We start from the raw sequence: 23345 nt of genomic DNA on the forward strand, positions 1-23345 counted from the left end.
CGTGCGGCAGAGGCTGGCGCGGCCCCTCACCTGGCGGGGACGGAGAGGAAGGTGGCGTGGCGGGGAGGAGGGCAGTCCAGGTATAAACCAGGTGAGATGAGTCAGAAAAACGACCCAGATAAGCAGAGCTCAACAGGTAAAGTCCAGGCTGTGTGTATGATGTGTTTCCACGGAGCTTCCAGGCATCCAACGTTTGCAATGGGCAAATTTGTATTTACTGATGGATGTAGCGGCCGTTTCAAATGTAACAGAAGGAAGATAATCAGTGTGACACTAATAATAATACAAGCTTGTGCATGGTGCCATAATTGGTTACTGCAGAAGAGTGGCAGCCAATAACGAAGGGAAGCATGAGCCAGTTAGGACAAAGCAATCGATTGTTACAGATCTCCCACATTCCCTACTGAGAGAGTTCATGCCTAAATAGAAAAAACACAGTTAGTACCCTAGTACAGATCACTCAACAGGCATGTTAATAATGACTTCTAAATGGTAAAAGCTGTAAGATAATAGGCAACATAGAAAACATAATAGCAGAAGGTTTAATCTGTTAAGCATATTTTTGAGGCATCATGCGGAGTCCAAATTTTAGGATATTACAATTATTCCTCAAAACAACTAGGCAGAAATACCAAAAGAGGAGAAACAACACTTGATTTACTTCTGAACAGTGTACCAAGCCGTTGGAGACACCATAACAACCTTAAATGAAATTTCTTTATAGGACAGGGGGAAAAGATTTTTAAAAACACCACCATAAAAATAGACTTTACAAGGAGGAATTACATTGAAATGAGAAGCCAGTTAAAAGGGTAAAAAAGCTTGGAGGTCAGAAGGAAGCTTACAGACACTACATTAGAGGTTCGGGGGGGGGGGGGGGAATCACCAACTGAAAAATTCAAAAGCACCCTTTTTTTTCCCTAGTCTTTTCACATCCCCAGCATTCCTACTCCTCAAAACCACATATATGATTAAACATGAGAGCACGAGGGACACCTGTAAATAAAAGATACTCTTCAGAAAGTGGAAAACAGCCAAGGAAAACAGAAAAGCAAAAAGTCTCGTAAGTTCAATGTGAATTGGACAAGAACAAAAAGGTCTAAACTCAACTTGCCAAATGCATAAAGCTAGTAATAAAACTGCTTTCAAACACGTCATACGTATGAAGCCTGACAGGAAACAGTTGGGCGTGCAGATAATCTGGCTGTAAAAAGAGCACAAAAGAGAGACTCAGAAAAGGTTAAACAAAGTATTTGTGTTAGGATTCACAACCACAGAAAAGGTCAAAGAGGTTCTCAGACAAGTTCTATACTTCTCGAGTGATACGTTTTGGGCACCGTCTCAAATTGAACAGGTTTCAGAACATACAAATACAAATTTTAAGAGGACTCCAGAGATGATGCTGGAAACTACAAACCAGTCGATCTGACTTCTGTGCCTGGAAAATGTCTATGTATTATATGGAAGAACAGCTTTTTTAAAGAACATACAGGGAAACCAATGTAATGAGAAATTAGCATGTCATTTTGTAGTAGACAAGTAGACACTCATGAGCAACAAATTAAATCGTACTGCTTTAATGGAGTCAACAAAGGCACAGGTAAGAGTGATCAGACTGATACTGGGTTTGCAAAAGGCTCCTCACAGTCCTTACCTAAGGCTTCAGAAAAAAATTATGCTGTCGTGGGATAAGAGGAAAGCTCTACTCTGATTAAAAATAAAAAGCTGCTCAAAAACTTAGGAAATCAATTACAAAAATGAATGGTCGGTTTTCAAAGTACGGAGCTGTAGCAGTGGAGCCTTACTAGGATCTTTGCAGGTTCCTGTGCTGTTTAAAGAGCGTGAGGTGGTAATGTTGGCAGAGAATAAAAGCTAGCCACTTTAAAGCTGACCACAAACATGTACAAAAGGATCTCTCAAATATTCAGTGTTAATACATGCAAAGTAGATGGAAAAAAAAGAACCAAAACTGTAAAAACACCTTTTGGACACAAAATTAGCCAACTACTGCCCCAAAAAAGACACTCAGATTTTTTTCATAGTTCTCTGAAAACATAAGCTCAATAATTAGCAACAGCTAAAGGGCAAACAGAATGTCAGTAACAATACAGAAAAAATGGAGCCTGAAATAGAAGATGATGCGATATCATGACATAGGCATATGGCACACATAAATCTTGAAAATAGCATACAGAGCTAGTCACCTCATTTGCAAAGAGAAGAAAGGGAACTATGGATTGTAGATTGGTGACAAGGAAAAAAAAAAATCAAAAGAATAGATGACGTGTATGAAAGTCATTCCAAACAAACTTTTCAATTTGGAGAAAGACGACTACTGCAAAAAGATAAAATAGAGATCTATAAAAATTACATAATGAGCGGTCAGTGCCACTCACTTTTCCTCCCCGCCCCTCCCCGGTTATCCACACAGGAGGTCAGGTACTAAGCTAGACAGATCTCCGTTTGATCAACTATACCATATAGTTTTAATTGCTTCCTTAAAAGAGGAATGATAAGCAAAATACAGTAAAAATAAGTACACTGAATGTAAAAAAAAGAAAAAGAAAAAAAGGGATTTACCTCACAAGTTTTACTAAATCCTTATTTTAACTTTCTTGTATTTAAATTAGATTTTAACAGCTATATAGATGTAAGTGGCATTAATTCTTTTACACAAATTTTTTGTACGTACAAATGTATGCAAATCTAACAAACATGTGAACAAATCATGAACAGATTGTTGTGGCAAACATCCTTTTCTTCTAAATCTTTTGACTTAATGAAAAAATGTGTGACTGTTATTGGAAGGTCATAGTCAATTAATAAGCCTTTCTTAATTTTCATAATGCTAAAATGTCTGCGTACTTCAGCAATGTATAAAAGTATAACCCTGGAAAATATTTCTGCTATGGAAAGGAGACCAGGTGCTCTTTTTCTCCCCCCCCCAAGCTTTTGCATGGTACTAATGCTAATAGCATACATTTTGTTGCTTTTATGCTTAGAATTTTGTAATCATCCCTTTTATGAGTGACTACATGGTACACAAATGAGAAATAACAGCATTGCTTTTTTTCCTTTTGGGAGAACAGAACTTTCCTGAAACTTTTCTCTCAAAGTTTCAAAGTTAATCAGACTTCCAAGAAAAAAAAATAAACTGTTTCAACTGAAACAACAGACAAACAATGCAGTTACAGTTTCTTACAAAACTTCTCTATTCAATTACATTCGTATGTTCTTAACAACAACAAAAATCTTTAATTATCCAAACTATCCAATGTGGCAGTAATTAGTCTCTGCTGATTCAAATATTGTGAAAAAACTCAATATGATTTTCTTCATTTAAAAAACCTAACTTCTTTAAAATGTATTTTGCATTACAGAAAACTGGTTTAATTCTGTAATTTTATTCTTAATTGTAAATTCCAAAAGGGTGTATCACATAAAACATTCAGTTCCTTTCTTGGTTATATGAATATTTCTGTCCTTCATTATCTTGATGTGTTGCATGCATACTTAAAGAAAATGATAACCAAGGTATTTTAGGTAAAAATACAATGATACCATTGTATTTTTTCCTTAACTGCTGCTGCTATTGCTATTGCTTTATTGGCCTCTGGTCACTGTGAACTAAGCTTCAGAAAATCTCAGAGGATAGAAAGAAGAGTTGAGGCATGCTTTCAATACTCAGGACTGGCTTTCAGGGCCTTCACCCACATCCGTTAGAAACCCCACCTGTCTCCAAGGACCTTCGTTGTCCTTCCTCACTAGCTGCCTCTGGCAGGAGTGGCCAGACAAGGGCTCCAGCGTCGCTTTCCGCTGCTCAGTACAGAATGCTGTGGGCATACTAACAGCATCGAAGCAATAGAAACATTTGCAGCAATACATATGTGTGGCACTCTAATTTAACTCTAGTCTGTCTTTTATAAAATTCATTTTGCATATTCCATTGTTTTCCTTACCAATAATTTCACAATAGGAGCTTGTAAAGTAATTATAAGCAAATAAAATGTGTAAGCTTGCAATCTAACAGCAGGCATAATGTAATGAATATAGTAGCATAAAGCTAAGAAGAAATAGAGGAATAAGACTGAGGATTATGGTGTGAAGTTTCAAGGAAGTGCTAGTTCACAGGACAGAAAAATGCCGAACCAACCAATCTTTCCTTGGTGGTGTCTCAGAAGAATCTAAGCACATGTTGGAAAGGCTATTAGAGGGGAAGCTGAACCCATAATCTTTTAAGTTTTTAGGTGTCTGAATGCACAATATTTGATTAAGAAAAAAATGTTCAAAGAATTTAAATCCTCAATTAATAAGCCAGAACTAACGGGTCAAGTTTCAAACTTTAGAATTAATCTGCACTGACTACAATCATTTCATGGATCATTCCTTTAATAAAGAAATACAGACTTGCCACCTGACAGAAAAAGTGTTCTATATATCTTCTTACATCCAGGATTTTTTTCATAACTTAAATGGACAGAAATAACAATTTTGGGCAGTTGGTTTACCTTTCAGTATAACAACGTCCAAAGAACTTGATCCAATCATGTATTGTGTTGTCCTCATAATTTGTTTAAACAGTAAAATGTCTTTTGGGAAGATAGTCGTTCTTGACAAATATTTCAGTATTACGAGTTTCAAATTATTATTCTTATACACATACATTGTTATTAAGCTAAATAATGCTCAGATCACCTCTGGACCTTCCATAAGATAAACTAATCATGAGTCTTATTTTCCAGATGTTGAGTCATTCTTTCCTGATTGCTTTCCATTTAGAACATCTCTTGGACCTATGACCACCGAGACTACGTGATACTTCGATGCATGAAGAATTCCTGCACAGAACATTTAAATAATGCAGCATAAGAGACATTTTATCCTCCTCCTCCAGTGAAATCATTCAGTTAACCTTTGACAAAGTCTCTCCTAGCTCATCATTTCTAAGTGTCAGTGTGAGCGGTCAAGTAAGAAAACAAAACTAAGATTTTCTCATGTTCCTTTGTCACTAATAGCCAAATACTAAAGAATAAACATTTATTTTGCCCGCTAACATTTAAAGTACATTCACTTCCTGCACATCTGTCTTGAATTCAGGGCAGAAGATAGGTCTGTTGTTCAAAGTTGTACCTCTGTTAGCACAGCAAGCTCTGCCGCAAATACAACTTTCAGTAAAATAATCTCAAACCCAGATTAAAAGGTTGGGCTTTACCAGCTGTTAGGTGAATCTGCCTGCCCTTTCCATAACTCTATTTCCTATTACATTCTTTTATATAACCTCCTTTCCCAGTATCACTGACCAACAATGAGTTGAGAGCTGTAATAAAAAGAGCCTTGGTCTTCCATATGTATGTTTTTTTCAATTATCAGAGCGGGACAGGTAGCTCCATCAAATTCTGTAGATTACCAGTGTCTCAGAGAGGGGGGAAAAATGACTTATTAAATGAGGATATGAGAAAGGTGGTCCAAAATGCAGAGGTAGAAACCTCCAAACTACTTCCAACAGAGCCAGGGCAACCACAAAGTGCTATGCAAAACTTTACAGAAATATAGGTAGACTATTGCAGCAATGCCAGAGGTAACACAGTACCTGAAATGATAAACCCTGTTAAGAGAAACTTACTGAATTGGATGAGATTACAGGCAACTTCAAAAAACAGAGAATTGCATACGCCATTTTTGCCAGCTTCTACTTTCAACATTTACAAGGCACGCTCAGACCAAGGTGATTTTGTTGAACAAAAGATTAATTTCCATTTAGGAAATAAATACCAGATATAAATCTGACTGTGTAGTAAATGTAATATTTATCTGCATGAAATATAAAGTTTGCTCTTCTTCTGGCTGACATCTTCAGTTTAATTTTCTTCCTTCTATTTTTCCACACCCAGAGAAGAGTTTTTTGCTATTCTTACTGCACTTGTTAACAGCCATAAAAGCTTAAACACGGAAGAGGATACATTGTATCTTTATAAGCAAGGGGATTGGGGAAGGCACTGACAACCATAGTCTCCGCAACATAGCTACAATTTCAAACAGTTGTTACATTTCACGTGATGACAGACAACTTTATTAAACAGAGAGGTCTTATTTAAGAGCCATGGTCCCTAAATGCAGACACAGGCTTAACATGCAATTATATATTAATGTATAGGGTGTTCATCATAGATTACTGTATGCAGTTAACTGGAATCTTGTTGGATCTCTAATTTAAGCAAATGTTGCACCTCTGAAATGTTAAGGAAAAAAAAAAAAAGACTAATGTTAAAACCAAAGTCTTTTCTCTAGGAAGAAAATCTGAGCTGTAAGGGCAAAAATATGTAAGAAGTGCTTGTTTGGCATTTCTCAAGCTCTGGCTGTATCATGCAGCCAAATACAGCTATATTTCCAGTGGGAACATAATACTGGATAAAGGATGTTTGTGGTATAGCAAAAATAAAAAAGCAAGAAAAATGCCTGGATAAAGTGTTTTGCATAGTTGATAGATGATTGTAAAAAATAGGCGTCAGTAAAACCTTGTGTGAAACCAGAGAAACCATGAGAAGAGGACTCATTTTTGTACTAATAACAGAGAGAAATGGCACTGCGGCTAAAGAGACCAACATTTCTTACAGTTCTAGCCTAGACTGCGTAAAATAGCTGGGAGTTCTGTTAGCAATTAGAATCTACTAAAAAAAACCCCATAACAACAAGAAAAATCAACCTACCCTACTTTAAAGCACTACTAGAAAGACATACTAGAGTTCAGTACAAATGTGCTCTGATTATTACAACTACTCCTTCCACACTGTAAAGATATTTTAAAAGCAGCCAGGGTTTGGGAATTTGTCTTACTAAACCTATTTCAAAGTCGGAAGCAGACAAATGCAATTCTGCAAGCAGATGCTTAACAAGGATATAATCATCATAAAAGCAAGCTATTTAGCATATATTACAATATTCTGAGATCCTCCACTAAATGCCATCTGATCACACATGCATGAAAAAGTAGCTGTGTTCAAGATCAGTTAACAAAATATCAAAATATCATAAATGATTTAAATTTTCAAGTTTCCAAAACAATCTTTCATCAGGGATTGTTTCTTGCAGACAATATTTCACCATTGTTTTGTATCTTTAAAAGCAAACAAAAATACACCAAAAAACGCCAACCAACCAAAAAAAAAATTACAAGACATTAAATACAACATTTGCCTAGGTTTCAAGTTATTTTAAGCTCTTCAGTTAAACACAATATGAATTAAAACTTGAAATCCTAAAATTATTAGGTGAATTAATACCCAGCACAACTGTTTTCCCTTCTGTTCCTGTAACACTTTGAAATTTGTCTAAACCATTAGAAAAATAAAACACAATAGCATGCAAACCAGGAAATGGACTGAATAGTACGCTGCATTGAAAGTTTCTCTCTCTTTCTGGGTGCTTTTCTATGGCCAGTAAAAAAAAGAAATAATAATAAAAAAAAATTACAATTCTTCTGCAATTTGCATGAACACGGCATCCCACAGATATGCTTTGTATGTAATATAAGGAATATTTACAAGAGAACCTATAAAGAGAGTTGCCTAGTACCACAAATTGCCAGAGTGGGGGGAAAAAAGAAAGTTTCATTTGACTGCCTTTCAAATTTATGAAAAAAAACCATTGCTTGTGTTGTACTGAGATATGGGTAAATGTACATGTCACTGTACATTAAACATGGCAAAAACTCAAGACCACCACTAAAACCCCGGGCCAGGGAACAAAGAACACTGATCACATTTTCTGCTGTAGTTGCTGTCATAGATCTTAAATCTTAATGTATAAAGATGCAAATATATCAACTGCCTATTTTGCTAATGCATGCGCTCTTGAACATTATTTTAATTTTTGATAGTACCTTCTCGTTTGTATATTCAAATTGCAGCAGATAAACCAGTAAGCTATAAAACTCAAAAGTATGTAAACCCCTCACTTTTTACCAAGCAAGTAAAAATAGTGAATACATTAAAGTGAAGCTAAATACTTGGGCTTGTGATTTTATAATTTCTCCATGGGCTCTACGGTTAGATCACTCAGAGAACTCTGCACGGAGTGACTGATGCCAGAAATACTTCTTGGTGAGATCTCCCCTCTATTTTCCTTGTCCCCCACCATGCAAATTTCTTTGCTGCTCCTCACCGCTTTTCCTCCATGCCCATTTTACGTTCTTAAAAAAAAAACATTTTTGACATCAGGATTTTCCAATCATTTCCACAAATTCCTCCATCAGACAAAAGTTCTCTCATGTTTGTTCAATCACTTCTGCACAGCAAGGGAATAAGAGCACTACTAAATTCCCCTTTGCAAAGACTTTTGGTTTTAGAAAACAGCTATTGAAAGAGGAATATACAAAATCTGCACACAGCTCTTAGATGATCATGTGTGCTTAATATTGTAATAGGATAAAGGTTAAGCATAATATTGTTTGACCCCTTCAACTACTGACATTCATGCCATGTTATTGTTAGTGTTGCATGTTAAGCAAGCAAATTTTCAATGAACTTGTGTTGGCTTTACCACAGACACAGATGTTAGGCGGACTCCTTTGTTCATAAGGTTCTCATTATTAACTGAAACCAAGTTGAATATTTGACTGAAGGAAAGGACCATATCATTGTTTTCAGATTTTGCTCTATGACTTAACTGAACTACATCTGCCAGCTTTGGAAATACCAAGTACTTCTTGGCGCCAGTACTGGCGCCTTGCTCTATGACTACCATCTTAAGTGCTTCAGCTTGAGGAAGTCTAGTAACCATCAAAACAGTTTAATAAAAATGTAAAACTGTGATTAAGAGTTATTCACTAGCTGACAGAGTGCTCTGAAATTTGTTCTATTTATGAATAATTTCACAAAATAAGCAAATCATAGTAAACTGAATGCACGGCTGTAAATATGTAGCCTAGAAAGTTCACAAGATGTTTTTGTGATTTATGAAGTCTGTGTTATACTTGAAACCACATTTATTTAATAGATAGGCTGGCACTTCACAGGATAATTCAATCTGCTTCAAATCTATCCAAAGCCTTTGGGAAACATAAGGGATGCTCTGAATATAAATGCAATTCCACTTTTCACCTTTTTGCACTACTGTCTCTTAGCATAAATGTGAAAAGGATTACACTCCCCCAAAAGGTCTCCCTTTGCAAAGAATGCTGTTGAAGATGAAAGAACTCCACAGTTTGTGCTAACCAAAATATAAGAACTATTTTATATAGCAAATCAACAAAATGTTATTATTCACTTTTTTGGATGTCCTGAGGCTATCTGAATTAAAATAAACAACACATCACACTTTCTTCCTCAGAAAGACCAAAATCAAAGTGTCTATCTTTTATACCACTTAGATAACTGACACCAAAAAATACAGATGGTAATTCTGCAAATAAATAATTTTATTTTCTATACAGGACAAGGAAACATGTTACTAGAAAGGAGAAAAATAAATGCCAGAACAGGCTATTTTCAGAAAAACAGAGTATAAAAAAAGCCTCTTATTAATTTATTTCACATATCAGAAGATAGAAGTAATTAGCATTTCCAGATTATTAATGACGTGATCTGAGCTAGAATCAACAATATTTATTTCACTTACCATGCTGAATGTCCCTCATGTCTAAGTGAAGGCTAGACATTAATATTCCAACAGCTTGAGATCTTTTGTTACTTAACAACTTGACAACCTGCCAAAAGAAACCCAACTATTAGTATTAATATCCAGTAAAATGTACCAGATATTTCACATTACTAACGACAAATTCAAGAAATAGTACCTTGTAGTCTATATACACATCTAAAAATGAGTAATTACTATTTTTAAAGTTTGTTTCTGCTGCATAAATCCATCACAAGTGTAACTATGTCACCTAGTTGAATCCTAATCCTAAAAGAGTCACTATAAAAGTTCCCCTAGACTTCCTCCTTCATTAGGATGCACACTTTCAACTTCACACTGATGTTACTAAGTGTATGAAACAGGCTGTCATATAAAAAAAATTCCAACTGTGTCTATCTTGGAATTGCTTTGGTTTCCAAAACCACACAATGATTTCCATCTTTGATGTAAGCTAAAACTGTGAGAATTTGTATTTTATTTGAGTGTTTGACGTAGTAGGCGCCAATATGAATTTTATTTAAAAAGCAAAATAACCGCGTACGTATTGGGATTTTCTTTGATCACTTTTAGGGAATATAAAAGGTCTCAAAGCTTTTTTTGTTTTTAAAATAAACAAAAACATAAAAATCAAACCATCAGAACGTCTTGCTTTAGGGGGTAAAAATTAGCCACTAAAATACACTTTTGTACATATTTGCTTTGCAAGCATAAAAGCAACAAGTAATTCACAGACTGTCTTCCACAGGGCTCTAAGCTGTTTGAATTCAGCTTATTGTAAATTTTGTATCATTGGTATGAGAAGGAAGCAGTGCCAGGAAAGGACCCTTCTCTGTAAAACGACATGATTCTAGATGAAATACTTTTCAACGCAGGGCTACAACCATTACATAGATGGAAGAGGTTAATATTTAACCTGCTCAGGTTGCTGAGTTTTACACTGTACTAAACACACTGAAGAAAACCTTTGTGAACCACTTGGAGGAAAGAAGAAAAGCCAGATAATTAGAACTGTAAGTTCAAGTTCTTTTTACACTGCAGTCAGGAAGCATATACTTTTTTTTTTTTTTTTTTTTTTACACTGTTCCTATCTTAGCACAAAGGTGCTGTATCATCTACAGCCCCACTGGCAAAATTATTTAGAAATTAATTAATAGAAATGAGATTAGAAAAAGTAGAATTAATTTAGCCAGAGCAAAGAATGTCATGATCCAATTCATGTCTTAAAAAAACATAAAAGTACCCACAAGATGTTTGCCCTGTCATCAAATTTGATTCACTTAAGTTTTCAGACACAGGTTTGTTCGTTGATGTTTGAGCAGTAGCTGAAGAGAAGAAGTAAAAGCCTGACCCAGAAGTCTACCACTGGGACTGCTTAGGAAAGGAAATGGGAAACTCACAGTGCTTGCCGTATAGGTTTTCTGAGGATGTCATTGGCTGGCCAATTGTTTTATTAATTATTTCCCCCCACACCTTAAACCTTCATAACCATCGATTTTGAAGGTATTTCATCCTCCTTTCCTCATAGATTCCTAACTAGTTACAGAGAAGTGAAAATACAACATTCTGCTCATGAACTGAAAATTTTATTAGAAACCAAGTACGTCATAACTATCGTTCACAAGGTTAAAGACCTAAATTCAAGGCATGGCTATTGACGTCATCTGTCAGAAATTAGCAAGAAATTCCTATACAATTGTCTAATCTATGTAATATATTATTAGGAATTTAAGACTGAAGTCAAATGGACTGAAATAGGACATGATAGTCAGATTTTCTGAATTCAAAGGGAAAACTAATGTAATTCAGAAAAATATAATTAGGATATCCCGCACTATCCTTCTAATAGGCTATAATCGGTCTAAATGTTTTTTAAATGGGACATAAATCTCATTTAAGCCTGGAACTGAGATAAAGATGGGACAAATAATATGAGATTTTCTTGTTGTAAAACGAAGCTATTGTCTATTTACTTCTTTGCAGCTACAAAAGGTTTACAAAGTAAAATAGATCTTGAGTATAACAATAGTCACACAAAGTGGCAAGAGCTCATCTGAAGCAAGTGTGTACATTTCTTGTCACTCATACTCTGCAAAAATGAAGTAGAAATGGAACTGATGCAGGCTACTGTATTGGCCAGGAGTAAAACAGAACAAGAGAAGAAAACAGAGAGTAAAATAGCTTTGTTAAGTGGTCTTCCCCAAAACAATGTTACAACTGCATTCAGGTGTGAATGTAGTTAGGATCAAGGAAGGGTCCACAACTTGACCTTTCCCAAGGAAGCAGAACTACACTGTTCTTTCTTGGAGGGCCAAAGAACGAGGATGAGCTGGAGCCTGTTCTTGGGACTCTCCCACTTCTAATGGCGTCAGCACCCATATACTACTATATTTGCTTCAAATTGTGAAATCGGTGTTTCTACCACCCATCAGCAATCTAAAGCTCAGAGGGCTACCGAGATCAGGTCTACAAATACATCAAGGGGACCAACACTAGAGAAAAATGAACCAAATAAATTAACTCTTTTTATAATGCAGGCTAGAACATGATTTGTTAGGGGACATGATTCCCTTCAATGCTATAGGACCAGATTTAGTGGCCTAGTAAATCCCTTCAAGTCTGTGCTCTAGAAGGAACCTGGCCTAAAAGTTAGCAGGAAAAAGAAGCTGCTTTTTCTGAAAGTGAGCTGATGGACAGGAGAACAATTTTTTACTGAGTGCCACATTTTACCAGTGATAGGAGGAGGGGTGGGGGTGGGAAAGCACTGTCCCCATGAAGAACAGGTTGTCTTTGCTGCCAAAATTCCGAACCACAACGACATCGAAAGAGTACCGAAGAGCATGACTGTCAGATGAATGGGTGCAGAACAGCAAGATAAAACGTTTTTATGTAGCAGCTACCAGTTTTGTCTGGCTTTATTTAAAATGTAAGGTTTATGTCAACTTTTATACTAATCTCTATTATGCATTTCATTCCCATTTCAATTGCATGAATACTATAGTTTCCTCCAATAGAATGGCTGTAACAATACAACACTAATTCAGAAAATATGAATATTAGCATAAATGCCTAAAGCAATTCCCACATTTAAAAAATAAAGCAATCAAATAAATCAGCTGCATAGTCTGGGCCTACAGGCTACAGACGAGTGACGCCATTTAAAGGCGGAACAACAAAAGTTTGATAAATCCAATCTCTACAAGATCTAAAGCCTCAGACACAATACACAGCTCCTTTTTAGTCTGGATTCTGGAACTCTGCTTTGAACAAATTAAAAAAAAAAAATAAATAAAAAGGAAGCTAGAGATATTATCTGCAGCCTGAAGTCTAGGACAAACTTTCTAATTGTTGAGTAGTCCTCATTGTTAAGTAGTAAACAAACTACATGCCAAATTTGTTCCTGATTGTTTAACACAAGCAAAAACAGTCAAAGAGATATTTAGTGAAAGGTAATGCAAGACACATGTTTGATGAGAACCTCCAAGCAAAAATACGAAGATTCCCTTTCCCCAGAATAATATTTAGTTAATGCATGGAATTTTGCAATGATTCTTGCTCTCTGGTTCTGATTGTGACCGACAGCATTAGGCAAAGTTATCCCAAGGCTCTCACTGGTTAAGAAAAACTACTGTACATTACAAAAAGTCACATGCGGGAAACTCCACTGTACCATGGTTTATAGCTTGTAACTGTTGGAGAGAGGATGCAGAAACCCCAAAGTTCCAAACAAGGTGTTAAGAGACAGGATCAGGGCAGTAATGCAGTCACCCTCACTAGGCGTTGTGACAATAGATCTTTTCTGCAGATTCAAGTGTATTCCAAATGTAAAATTGGCGATCACAGAACTGGACCCATCATATCTTTCACATGCATATCCTTGTCTTCTTACAGATATAACAGAATAATATTATGCTCTCATGAGTGGGGGTTTTTATGGGTGTGTGGTTTTTTGTTTGTTTGGGTTTTTTTTGTTGGTTTTTTTTAAAAGGTAAATCCAGAAGTGACTTCTGGCTAGTAATGGCAATTGTGAGAGTGGAAACAGGGACTACTTCAAGTAGGGAGGCCATTTTGGTACAATAGGTACAATAGGAGATCAAAAAAGAAAACCAAACCCCTAAAACCAACACCCAGTCCTGGCTGTCTAACTGCATATCTGTGCTGATGGCACATAATGATTTAACTGAACTCAACTTTTACCACAGAACATCAATTATAAAGTGTAATTTTGAGCACATCTCTGTCTCCTACCCTAATCAAACCTGGAATCTCCTCTGCAAACTAACTGGTTACTTTCCCCACCGAAGAGTCTCATAATCTGTAAGGAGATACCTAAGGTTTCAAAATTCTCTTTGTCATGTACTTCTAGATGCAAGCTGTCATCATGTTATGCAAATTAGTGCAGCCAAGCAGCCATGTTTGCCACTTGTGGATGCTGTAACTTCATGCTTGAGGGTAAAGATTAGACATAATATTTACTTTTCATTCATTTTATCTATTACCCTACTGTACTTTCATAAATAAAGATGAGAAACAGTTTATACCCTTTTATGATGTTTTATCAATAAAATAGTATTGTTTGAAATGAATACCATAAAACTATTACTGTAGAAGTAATCTTTTACTAAGAGATTGCTATCCCAGTTAATATTCCTCACTTATGACATTAGATGAAAACAATACTTAGATTGCTTAGATTCAGATATACAGTAGTAAGTTAGATAAGCATTGTGTTCCTCAACAGGAGGCTGAACAGTAGTAAAATGTCCCTTAATAAAAAAAATAACAACAACATTCTAACTTTAAGGATTGGAGCAGGAGATTGAGATAAATAGCAAATTTCAAATCCGTTAGTTTAAAAACAGGTCACAAGGATTTTATTTTTCCATGCCTAAAGCTCCTCTTTGAGAGTTTAGCTCATTGTTATGTACCACAATTATAATTACTCATTCTTTCATCAGCTAAAGGACCAGGGTACCTAACGTTTAGTTTCTATATTTTTAGATCTTATGTTTGTAACTGTCAAAATGTTTCTATGTGTTAGTAATGCAAATGCATGTTCAGATGCTACAATATAAACTCTTTAAAAAAAAGACCCAAAAAGCTAAAATTTCCCTAGAAATCCTGTATAAAAGCCAGAATTTTCATACATGATCTGCAATACACTCAGCAGGTTGTTTTTGCAGGTTATCAGCCCAACTTTATGAACAATCTTGACACTGTGTACTCAAATTAGGCATGCAATTACACAGATCTTTTGCAAACTCTTGCAAAACATATTGCATACCCAAATAAATTTGAAATTAAGAGTCTTAATTATTTTATAAAAAGTTAGCACATCAAATCAGGGAGACAGACATGGAAGAAGGCGGGGTGGTGGTGGTGTTAGGAAAGGGTAAAGAATTGAAAAAAAAAAAAAACCACAACCCAAAACCAGAAAACTCTCAAAGAAAGGTGAGAGCCCACTATGATATCTAGTAGGAAGTATCAACAACAAACAAAACCCCCATGCTGTAAAAGCTTTAGTGTTCCCACTTTTAAAGGGGGACATACGGTTACAGTCAAAAGTACGACATTATTCACTCTACCTACTCCAAATGAATATAACAACTTTTTTGGTTTTGCTGTTTGTACTGAAGTCAGCACTAGGTAACAAAATACAGCCATAAGGAAAAATCCACAAAATCAATACTTCTCTACAAATAAAAAATAACTTAATCTTAAACCCTTGATTTTCATGCTGACAGTAAAAATCTGTTTAACTTGTAAGTCAGTTAGGGTCTGATAGTAATACAGACAAGTACCTTCACACTTAAGTTAGACAGTGATTTTTTTACTAAATCGTCATGACCACTGTACTAAACTCTAATTTCTACGTGAAACACATTCAATCCGTATGCACATCTAATTCTGAAGCAATTTGAGTTTTCTTGATCAAATTTTAAAAATACTGTACTAAAAAGTGTTGCTTCTTGCCTCCTTAGCAAAATCAATGTGGACAGAGAGGTGGGAGAAGAAATGAGTATTGCTATATCCATGTTTCCTTCCTTTCTTCTTCCCTTGATGTCATCCAATGCTACAGTGTCCACTGCACTGAGCCCTTGCACTGAGAGAGTCAGAAGCACCATGGAGAGATGGAGAAGAAAGTGTTTGAAAGGTGTAGAACTACTGGCTATGGAAATGCGAGATCACCAACGTTCCTAGAAAGATGGCTGTAACTAAGATGCCTCTGCTTGACAGTGTCAGGTACAACAAGAATAGTACACAGCCCAGGGTGGCAGCTATCTTTCTGCTGGAATTCAAGATCCGGGTTATGCTTTTTAGATATGCAGCTTTCAGTCTCACAGAAGAGCTGCAGCTCACTCACTCCAACCCAAAGCCTATTTTTATCTTTTTTTAAACAAACTTTCATTAAGACATTCCCCTTCCAGAGCATAGAGAAACACAATGAGGCCATTGTCAGACACTCTACATGGCTCCTCTGGTTAAGAAATGAACATAACCTTTCTCGCCCATACAGAATCCATAAGCAGCAGCAGCAGCATCTAAAACAGGCTGTTACATCAGCAGAACCTTTCAGTGCTAGTGAGGATACATGAACAAAATAAAGAAACCCACAGAGCTCTTAGGTGACAAGACAAGTTTGCAAGATTGTCAGATGCCAAGCTCATATGTTTGTTTTAAACTTCCGAATGTATGGCCCAAAGAGAAGAAAGCAGGAAGGAAACAAGAATGAAATGCATGCGGTTAATAGAGGACATCAACCTGGGAAGCCTGAACAGGTAGAAATATTTGATATATAGATGCAGTTAGGTAAAACTGTGTTTGCAACAAAGAGAACTTTGTAGATACAGTTATAAAACAAATGATATAATAACAAAACATGCAATAAGCCATATAAAGAAGAGAATGAGAGGTAAAAACAGAGATCACATTCATACAGTATCTCATAAAAGAAATTATTCTTGCAAGCCAAATAAGTGAGATATTATTAAATTTCATAAATAACTTCATGACATTATTATTTACTTATATAAATAAAAACAATGCATCAGTCCAGTCCTCTAAAATTTCTCTCTGTAGGGGCAGCAGAACTCCGACTGTATCTCTGGAGAGTACATAAAATTACAGCAAATGGTTGCGCCACTGACAGGTAATAGATCAATAAGTGTGGATACAGAAAGCCCCTTAAGACAGTGCCTCCACTGTTTGCAGAGGGAACAAACCCTCTTCTTCAGAAAATTATTTTTCCCTTTACGTTGTTCCTTGTTAATGAATAAATTTTTATCTGTTAAGTCAATATGACATTTACCTTATTTACCAATTTATACTTATTTTATGTGGCATTTTATTTCTAGGGGTATTCTATTACCACAGCTTCTTGATGTTCAACTTAAAAATTCAAAAGTGCTGAAATCATTAACTAAACAGTTTTATTGATACATCTTGTTTGCATCTTAGGCTTTTGAAACAGAATGAAACTTTAGTAACCTATTATTTATTTTCTGGGGTGGAAGGGGGAGATTAAATCTTAATGTCAATAGATTAATAGTGGACTTTCCATATGAGAATATCTTTAACATTTTTATTTCATTTACGTGATAGATTATAAACACATGGTCTGCTCTTGAAATGTTCATTGCATTTACAGGTATATTACTTTCCAAAAATACAGTTAAAGAATTATCAGTAAGGCTTCTAAGATGACTGTTCAAAAGCTAGGAAAGCAATCTATGCAAGTCAGCTCAGCACCTTCTGTATACTTATTATGCTGACAGTGATATCAAGATTTTCTGATTATGTACCATTTTTCCACTAAATCCATTCAGTGCACACTGGCCAGTGTTCTCTATGCAAGTACATTTTTAATATTTCATTTACCATCGTTCTTGAGTGTGTGGCCTTAATCATGAGACTATCCTTTTTCTTCCTGCTTCACTAAGTACGTGGTTTTTAAGTGCTGCAACAACCGATAAAAGAATTTTTTACTCAGGTAACAGCTTCATTTCCTAAGTAATAATTACAAACTGTGCTCATTCCACACAGTCCACCCTAGCTATGGAAAGGGTCCTATGAAAAATACTATCCAGCCATGTAACCAAAACTAATATTATAACTACATGGCACGGCTGAACAAGACACTCCAAGAGTGAGTTTTCACCCTTTGCTTAGGTCAAACACCATAGGTTTGATGAGATACGCTATTTGCTGAAAGGAACATCCAGGTGAAGAATACCCCAGGCTCACAACAAGTTTCAGAGAGAAATTACTTTAGACAGAATAAGAGGTGACACAGAATCAGACCTATTATGCTCTATATTTCCACCTGTCAGATCTCCTCAGTTCTTCACTCCCTCTCCAGTTACTCATCTTAATCTTCCTTTGCCTCTCTCCTCTTGGCCCCTGTTTTCCAACCTGCCAGTACAAGGTTAGGAAAAAAATCTTCAGAATTATACCTGAAGTCTCTCCTGAGCAACAGGAACTGAGATATAGCCTGTAGAGTGGCAAAATTTAAGAAATGCTTTACACAACTAACAAGACACGTATCTGATAAAATATTTCCATATTTCAAGTCTATGAAACTATGTGGACATGAGCAAAACCAGACTTTGTTTTCTTTCTTAACATTGGCAAAATGAAGGAGACACCCAATGTGGGGGGATAGAAAAACCCAACCCAACAAAACTTGCAGCCTAAAGAGCTAAATTTTGGCAAAGTTATAACAACAGGGACTTATAATGAAAGCCAGACCCCTTTAATAGGTAGCAATGGCAGCCCCACCTATAATATAGCCCATAAAGGACTTTCTTTGAAGATTTAGTAGGCATTCTCATTGAGTGAGCCTGCACACATTTACAGCAGCTGAGAATTTGACATGTACGTATTAACAGAGCAAAATAAATCACAGCTTTTGCTGTAGCACCAAATGAGAGACAGTAAGAATAAAATCAGCTGCATTTACAAATAAATATTAACACTTAATTTTTTCCTCTTTCTTTGAAGTTCTGGAATGGATTTTAATGTGGCCTTTATTCAGTGCTAGATGTAATATTGATTTTTTTTAAAGCATTATTGATTTATATTTTATTAAGTTATTTGCAGATGATCATACCAAGGAAAAAACGATTGGGACCAATACTTGGGTAGGGTGAAATTAACTCAATTGTTAACTCAAAAAACCCAAAACAACCCACAACAATATGGATAATTTTACCACTTAAAAAGGGGTCACCATTTAGAAATAATTATATCATGCATATCTATAAACACACACAAACATATGCATATACTCTATGGCACATAGCATAAATAGCTCTGTGTGTAGAACAGCAGCGTACTCCAAAATAATTAATCTTTCACCCACTAAAACATCCCCAAACTATTAAACCTTTCTTCAGATTAGCTAGAATTTCCACCCCCCACACCATGTGGCCTCCTCTGTAAATACTTTTTTATTTCAGCTTACAATAAAAACATTGTTTTATTAAAATCAGATGTTTACGTAGAGTACCAAATATTTTATGCATTTGAAAGTTATCTGGGCATTTTTTCCTGACTACTATTTCCAGTGGAGCTAGTATTTTACATCCAAACCATCTAAGCAATACATCCGCTCAGCACACCTGCTCATCAATGCAAGGAGGAAAACCAATTGCCATACTAGAGCGTTTCTGGAAAGCCGCAGAGTGAGCTTTGTGGGTCCTGGATCTGTTCTGTACAATGCTCCTCTGTAGCTCAACAGGTGACAGAACACATCTGCTTTGCATAACATGTCCCTGTAAAAATCACTACAGAAACACCATTTCTAAGATCTTTACAACACCCGTAACTATCATAGAAGCCATGTAAGTCAGTAACCACTTAAACAGCACTTGGTACTTCCTATAAAAACATACTTGTGGAATTACAGCCGTGCTTTCCCCAAATAACTGTTTCTTCTGCTAAACATGGATGGACTTCATTATCCAAGTGTTTACTGTGGTATAAATGAAGAGAATTTCAAAAATGAAGGCCTGCATTCCAAACTGCTGAAAAGGCGTACGTAGAATATATCTGTGAATCTGTTCTACCTCAGTTGTCTCATGTCTATACTACGAAAAGCCCAAACTAGATTTGCACACATGAACATTTAACTTTGACGTCTGCAGTAAACGATAGCCCTAAGTGTAGCTCTAATGAAAGCCTGCGATTATCTGTTTGGTTGGTCTTTTCCCCCCAGATACTACAGTTCAACAAATCAGACTTCTCCGTTAGGCAATTTCTCTCTTTTGGAGAGCAGTACATTTGTTTGATCACCAGAGGAAGAGAAACACACAGGGGATTCTCTTCTGTCAATTTAGGTGGCCCACAGGAATGTTCGTTCTAGATGAAGGCAACTACTTAGATTGCCTTAAACTTCTGCGTGGAAATTTCTGTCATAAACAACTTGTTCTGTTCAAAGAAGTTAAGAACAATCTGTCATTTTCATTTAGTTTTATCTACATTTTATTTATTTATTGACAACGTATCTAAATTTTTGGCATTGCAAGAAAAATAAATACCCTTAGTATTAAAATCCACATCTAATGTTTATTTACAATCACTGTGTCTTTAACCACTGTTTACATTACAGAATTAAACAGTCATAATTTCTACTCTGCTTAGAGATTTGCATCACCAAACCTCATGAAATGTGAATGGACCAACAGTTTACAGGCAAAGCATCAGGTATAGCTTTGCACTCCTTTTTTTACTTAAAGCGCTATCATACTAATTTAGTTAAGAATAACCATTAAAACAGGCTTTTTCTAGAAGGAGGGAAGAAAAGCAAAGGTCCTGCACTGTGGAGATTTGTTGCAGGACAGCAAGGTAGCAGCAGCACCGTTACCTTTCCTCACATCCCAGTTAGTACAGCCTAGTGCAGCACACAGGTACGTGACGAACAGCCACACAAGTGTGGCTGAACTGTCCTTCCCATCCGTCCAGATAAAGGTTTTATCCAACACCTTGGGATAATCATCCTAACTTCGTTACCAGTTCTGTTGCCTGCAGCAGGTTGCCAGCACGGTAAAGAGCGCCTGCATGTTTATACTGCTGAACAAAGTGGGTCGGTGGGGGCAAGATCTCCAGAACTAGTAGGTGAGGAGGTCATATTCAAACATAAGATCTACTGCATGGAGATTCTGAAGAGTCTCACTGTACATCCAATGTGGAAAAAAATCTTGTATAGCGTTAACCTGCATGTTAAAAGAACAGCCTAGTCTTGAATTGAGTACAGGAATGTGAAGACGAGATAAAACAAGAACTTTAATTGCTGTTTAGGATTCTACAGAAGAACATTCTCCTCTACAGCCTGAAAGTTTAACTGCAAATTAATTACCATACCACCATAATTTGACTTTCACACAGATAACAAGAAGATTACAGCTCTCTAGTCACGTAAATATTCAGATTCAATTCTCTTACCCCAGGGTTTAAACTTCTACATTTAAAATATGCTTCCTGTCTTTATTTTGATGTACACCATTTCAAGAAACCAGTTTGATTAATGTTGGATCTTCCCAACTGTGCTTGTCATTTATTGTATGCATAAACTTCATATTCACTACATATATATAAACACAACACAAACTTAGAACTGTTATGATTGCTGTAACATTAGGACTTAGATTCTTAAACATAATTTTTCTCTGAAGTCATGGTAATTCATATGCAACTCACTATTCAATTTATAAAATTAGAATAATTTATATACCACCCATTGCACATGCGCAGTCAATTTCAAAGCATCATAAATGCACCTAATTATTTTAGTTTTAATTTTGTTAATTTTTAAGTGGATGAAGCAAAGATTTTATGAAAACACATACTTGAAAAGTAATTTATAAAAAAAAATCTTCAGTCTTTAACACATATAGCTTTGAAACCCATCCTACATTATCTCCTTTTCTTATATTTCTACATAGTGTGTGTATATATATATGGTAACTATTTCACACCAGGCAAAATTCATCTCAGCTGCATGCAAAAATCTGTCTTTTTGTAAAAATCAGCCTAGAAAAGATCTGAAATTAAATGAGTACTCACTTGTTTAGTCTTTGTTTTTGTAATGGTGTCCGAAATGGGTTTCTTCCTCTCTTTAACAGCTGTTTTAGAAAACAGTTCTTCAAACTCATGATAATCTATGGAAGGCTCTTCAATTTTTTCCCACACAAGTGAAGCACTAGAATCTCTAAAGTTAAGCAAAAGACCTATGTAGGGCAACGTCAAACTAAATAAGGTCATAAATGGAAGAATGAGGAAAGTAAAATAGTAGCAATTTAAAAGTTGTTGCCTAACTTCTACTAGCAGCATTTTAATAAGATATACTGCTGATTATCCCCCATACATCTTTGTTTGCTTCTTTGTTCACACACAAAAGGCTCATTTATATTCACCCACTTTACATACAGAGGAATATAAATAGGCTGTATATAGGCTATAGAACATACAAACATGGACACAAGAGAAGTAGAAATAGACAGTTATCTGCAGACCACCTGTGTGACAGTGGCAAGAACTTGAAAAGAAAGAAGAAATTCATCATTAAATTACAGCAGAAGGGTTTTACAATCAGTACTCAGAGACATAAAGAAAAGATTAATAAGGAAACTTCTTTTCATGACCAAGAATGATATTTTACAAACAAACAAAAAGCATCAACAACCAAAAACAAGTATATCAAAGTCATATCAAAGTAAGGGCTACCAGAATAGCTTTATGCTGCCATGCAAATAAATTGCAGTTTGAATCTGCCTGCTGAGCATACAAGGTGAAAAAAAAAAAAAAAAAAAGGGATTTCTAAGTCACTGGAGGAAGGAAAGAGGAGGGTAAAATGTGTTCACCATACATTCATCTACAGGGAAGACACTACCAAAACTTGCAAGCTGCTCCAGAGAGACACCAACTCTAGCTTGAAAGTTGAGGGGAAGCACAAATAGGACATTTTAAAAACCATCTCACGGAATGCCTAGTGGCACACAGTCACCCCCAGAACTCTGATCAACGCGTGGTATGTAACCCCAAAGAACAGCTGAAAACACTACCCTCAAAGAGTTTTCATGTGCAAACATTAGTCAGAGTTTGTGTGCTTTAAATAAAACGGGCACCCCATTTACGTATCCAACTACAGATAAAATCCTGTTTGCGCTGAGGTTCTCTCAAAGACCTGCCTAGCCGTAAATAGACTTTGATCATAACATATGACACCATCAGGACAGCCATAAAGTGAAAACACCACTCTCTTCACAACTCTACAACTTACCTTTTACTGTGGAGCTGAATTCTTGTCCAGTAAAGAGGTTTCATTGGCCGAGAAGGCTCTATCACATGTTTCCTGCTCCCTTTCTCCTGATTCATCCCCATTGCAAATAAACCAGATGGTAACGGAGGAGGAAGAAACCCACAGCCCTGTGGGACTGCTGGGTAGGTGCTGCCCTGGGCTGGTGCTGGAAGGGGTGGCGCTTCTCCAGGCAAAGGTGGTGGGGCTGGAGGTGGCATCCCCAACCCAGGCAAAGGAGGGGGTGGAGGGGGGACACCTGCACCAGGCAGAGGCGGTGGAGGAGGTGGAGGGGGGACACCTGCACCAGGCAGAGGCGGTGGAGGAGGTGGAGGGGGGACACCTGCACCAGGCAGAGGCGGTGGAGGGGGGACACCTGCACCAGGCAGAGGCGGTGGAGGAGGTGGAGGGGGGACAC

The 23345-nt window shown here is 36.5% G+C and overlaps 1 protein-coding gene across 1 annotated transcript in view; it reads right to left on the reverse strand.

Moving 5' to 3' along the window:
- FMN2 (formin 2) overlaps positions 1–23345 on the reverse strand; it is a gene marked incomplete at its 3' end in the record, with an annotated part of 169831 nt that overhangs the window by 86749 nt on the left and 59737 nt on the right. Inside the window, exons 8-10 of the mRNA XM_009329214.1 lie at positions 22913–23337; positions 21697–21841; positions 9616–9703 (exon numbers count right to left, since the gene is read on the reverse strand). Of these exons, the coding sequence (XP_009327489.1) occupies positions 9616–9703; positions 21697–21841; positions 22913–23337 (658 nt within the window). The remainder of the gene's footprint in view (positions 1–9615; positions 9704–21696; positions 21842–22912; positions 23338–23345) is intronic.

Source organism: Pygoscelis adeliae, unplaced genomic scaffold (assembly GCF_000699105.1).
Source record: "Pygoscelis adeliae isolate BGI_AS28 unplaced genomic scaffold, ASM69910v1 Scaffold77, whole genome shotgun sequence".
Classification (NCBI taxonomy): Eukaryota; Metazoa; Chordata; class Aves; order Sphenisciformes; family Spheniscidae; genus Pygoscelis; species Pygoscelis adeliae.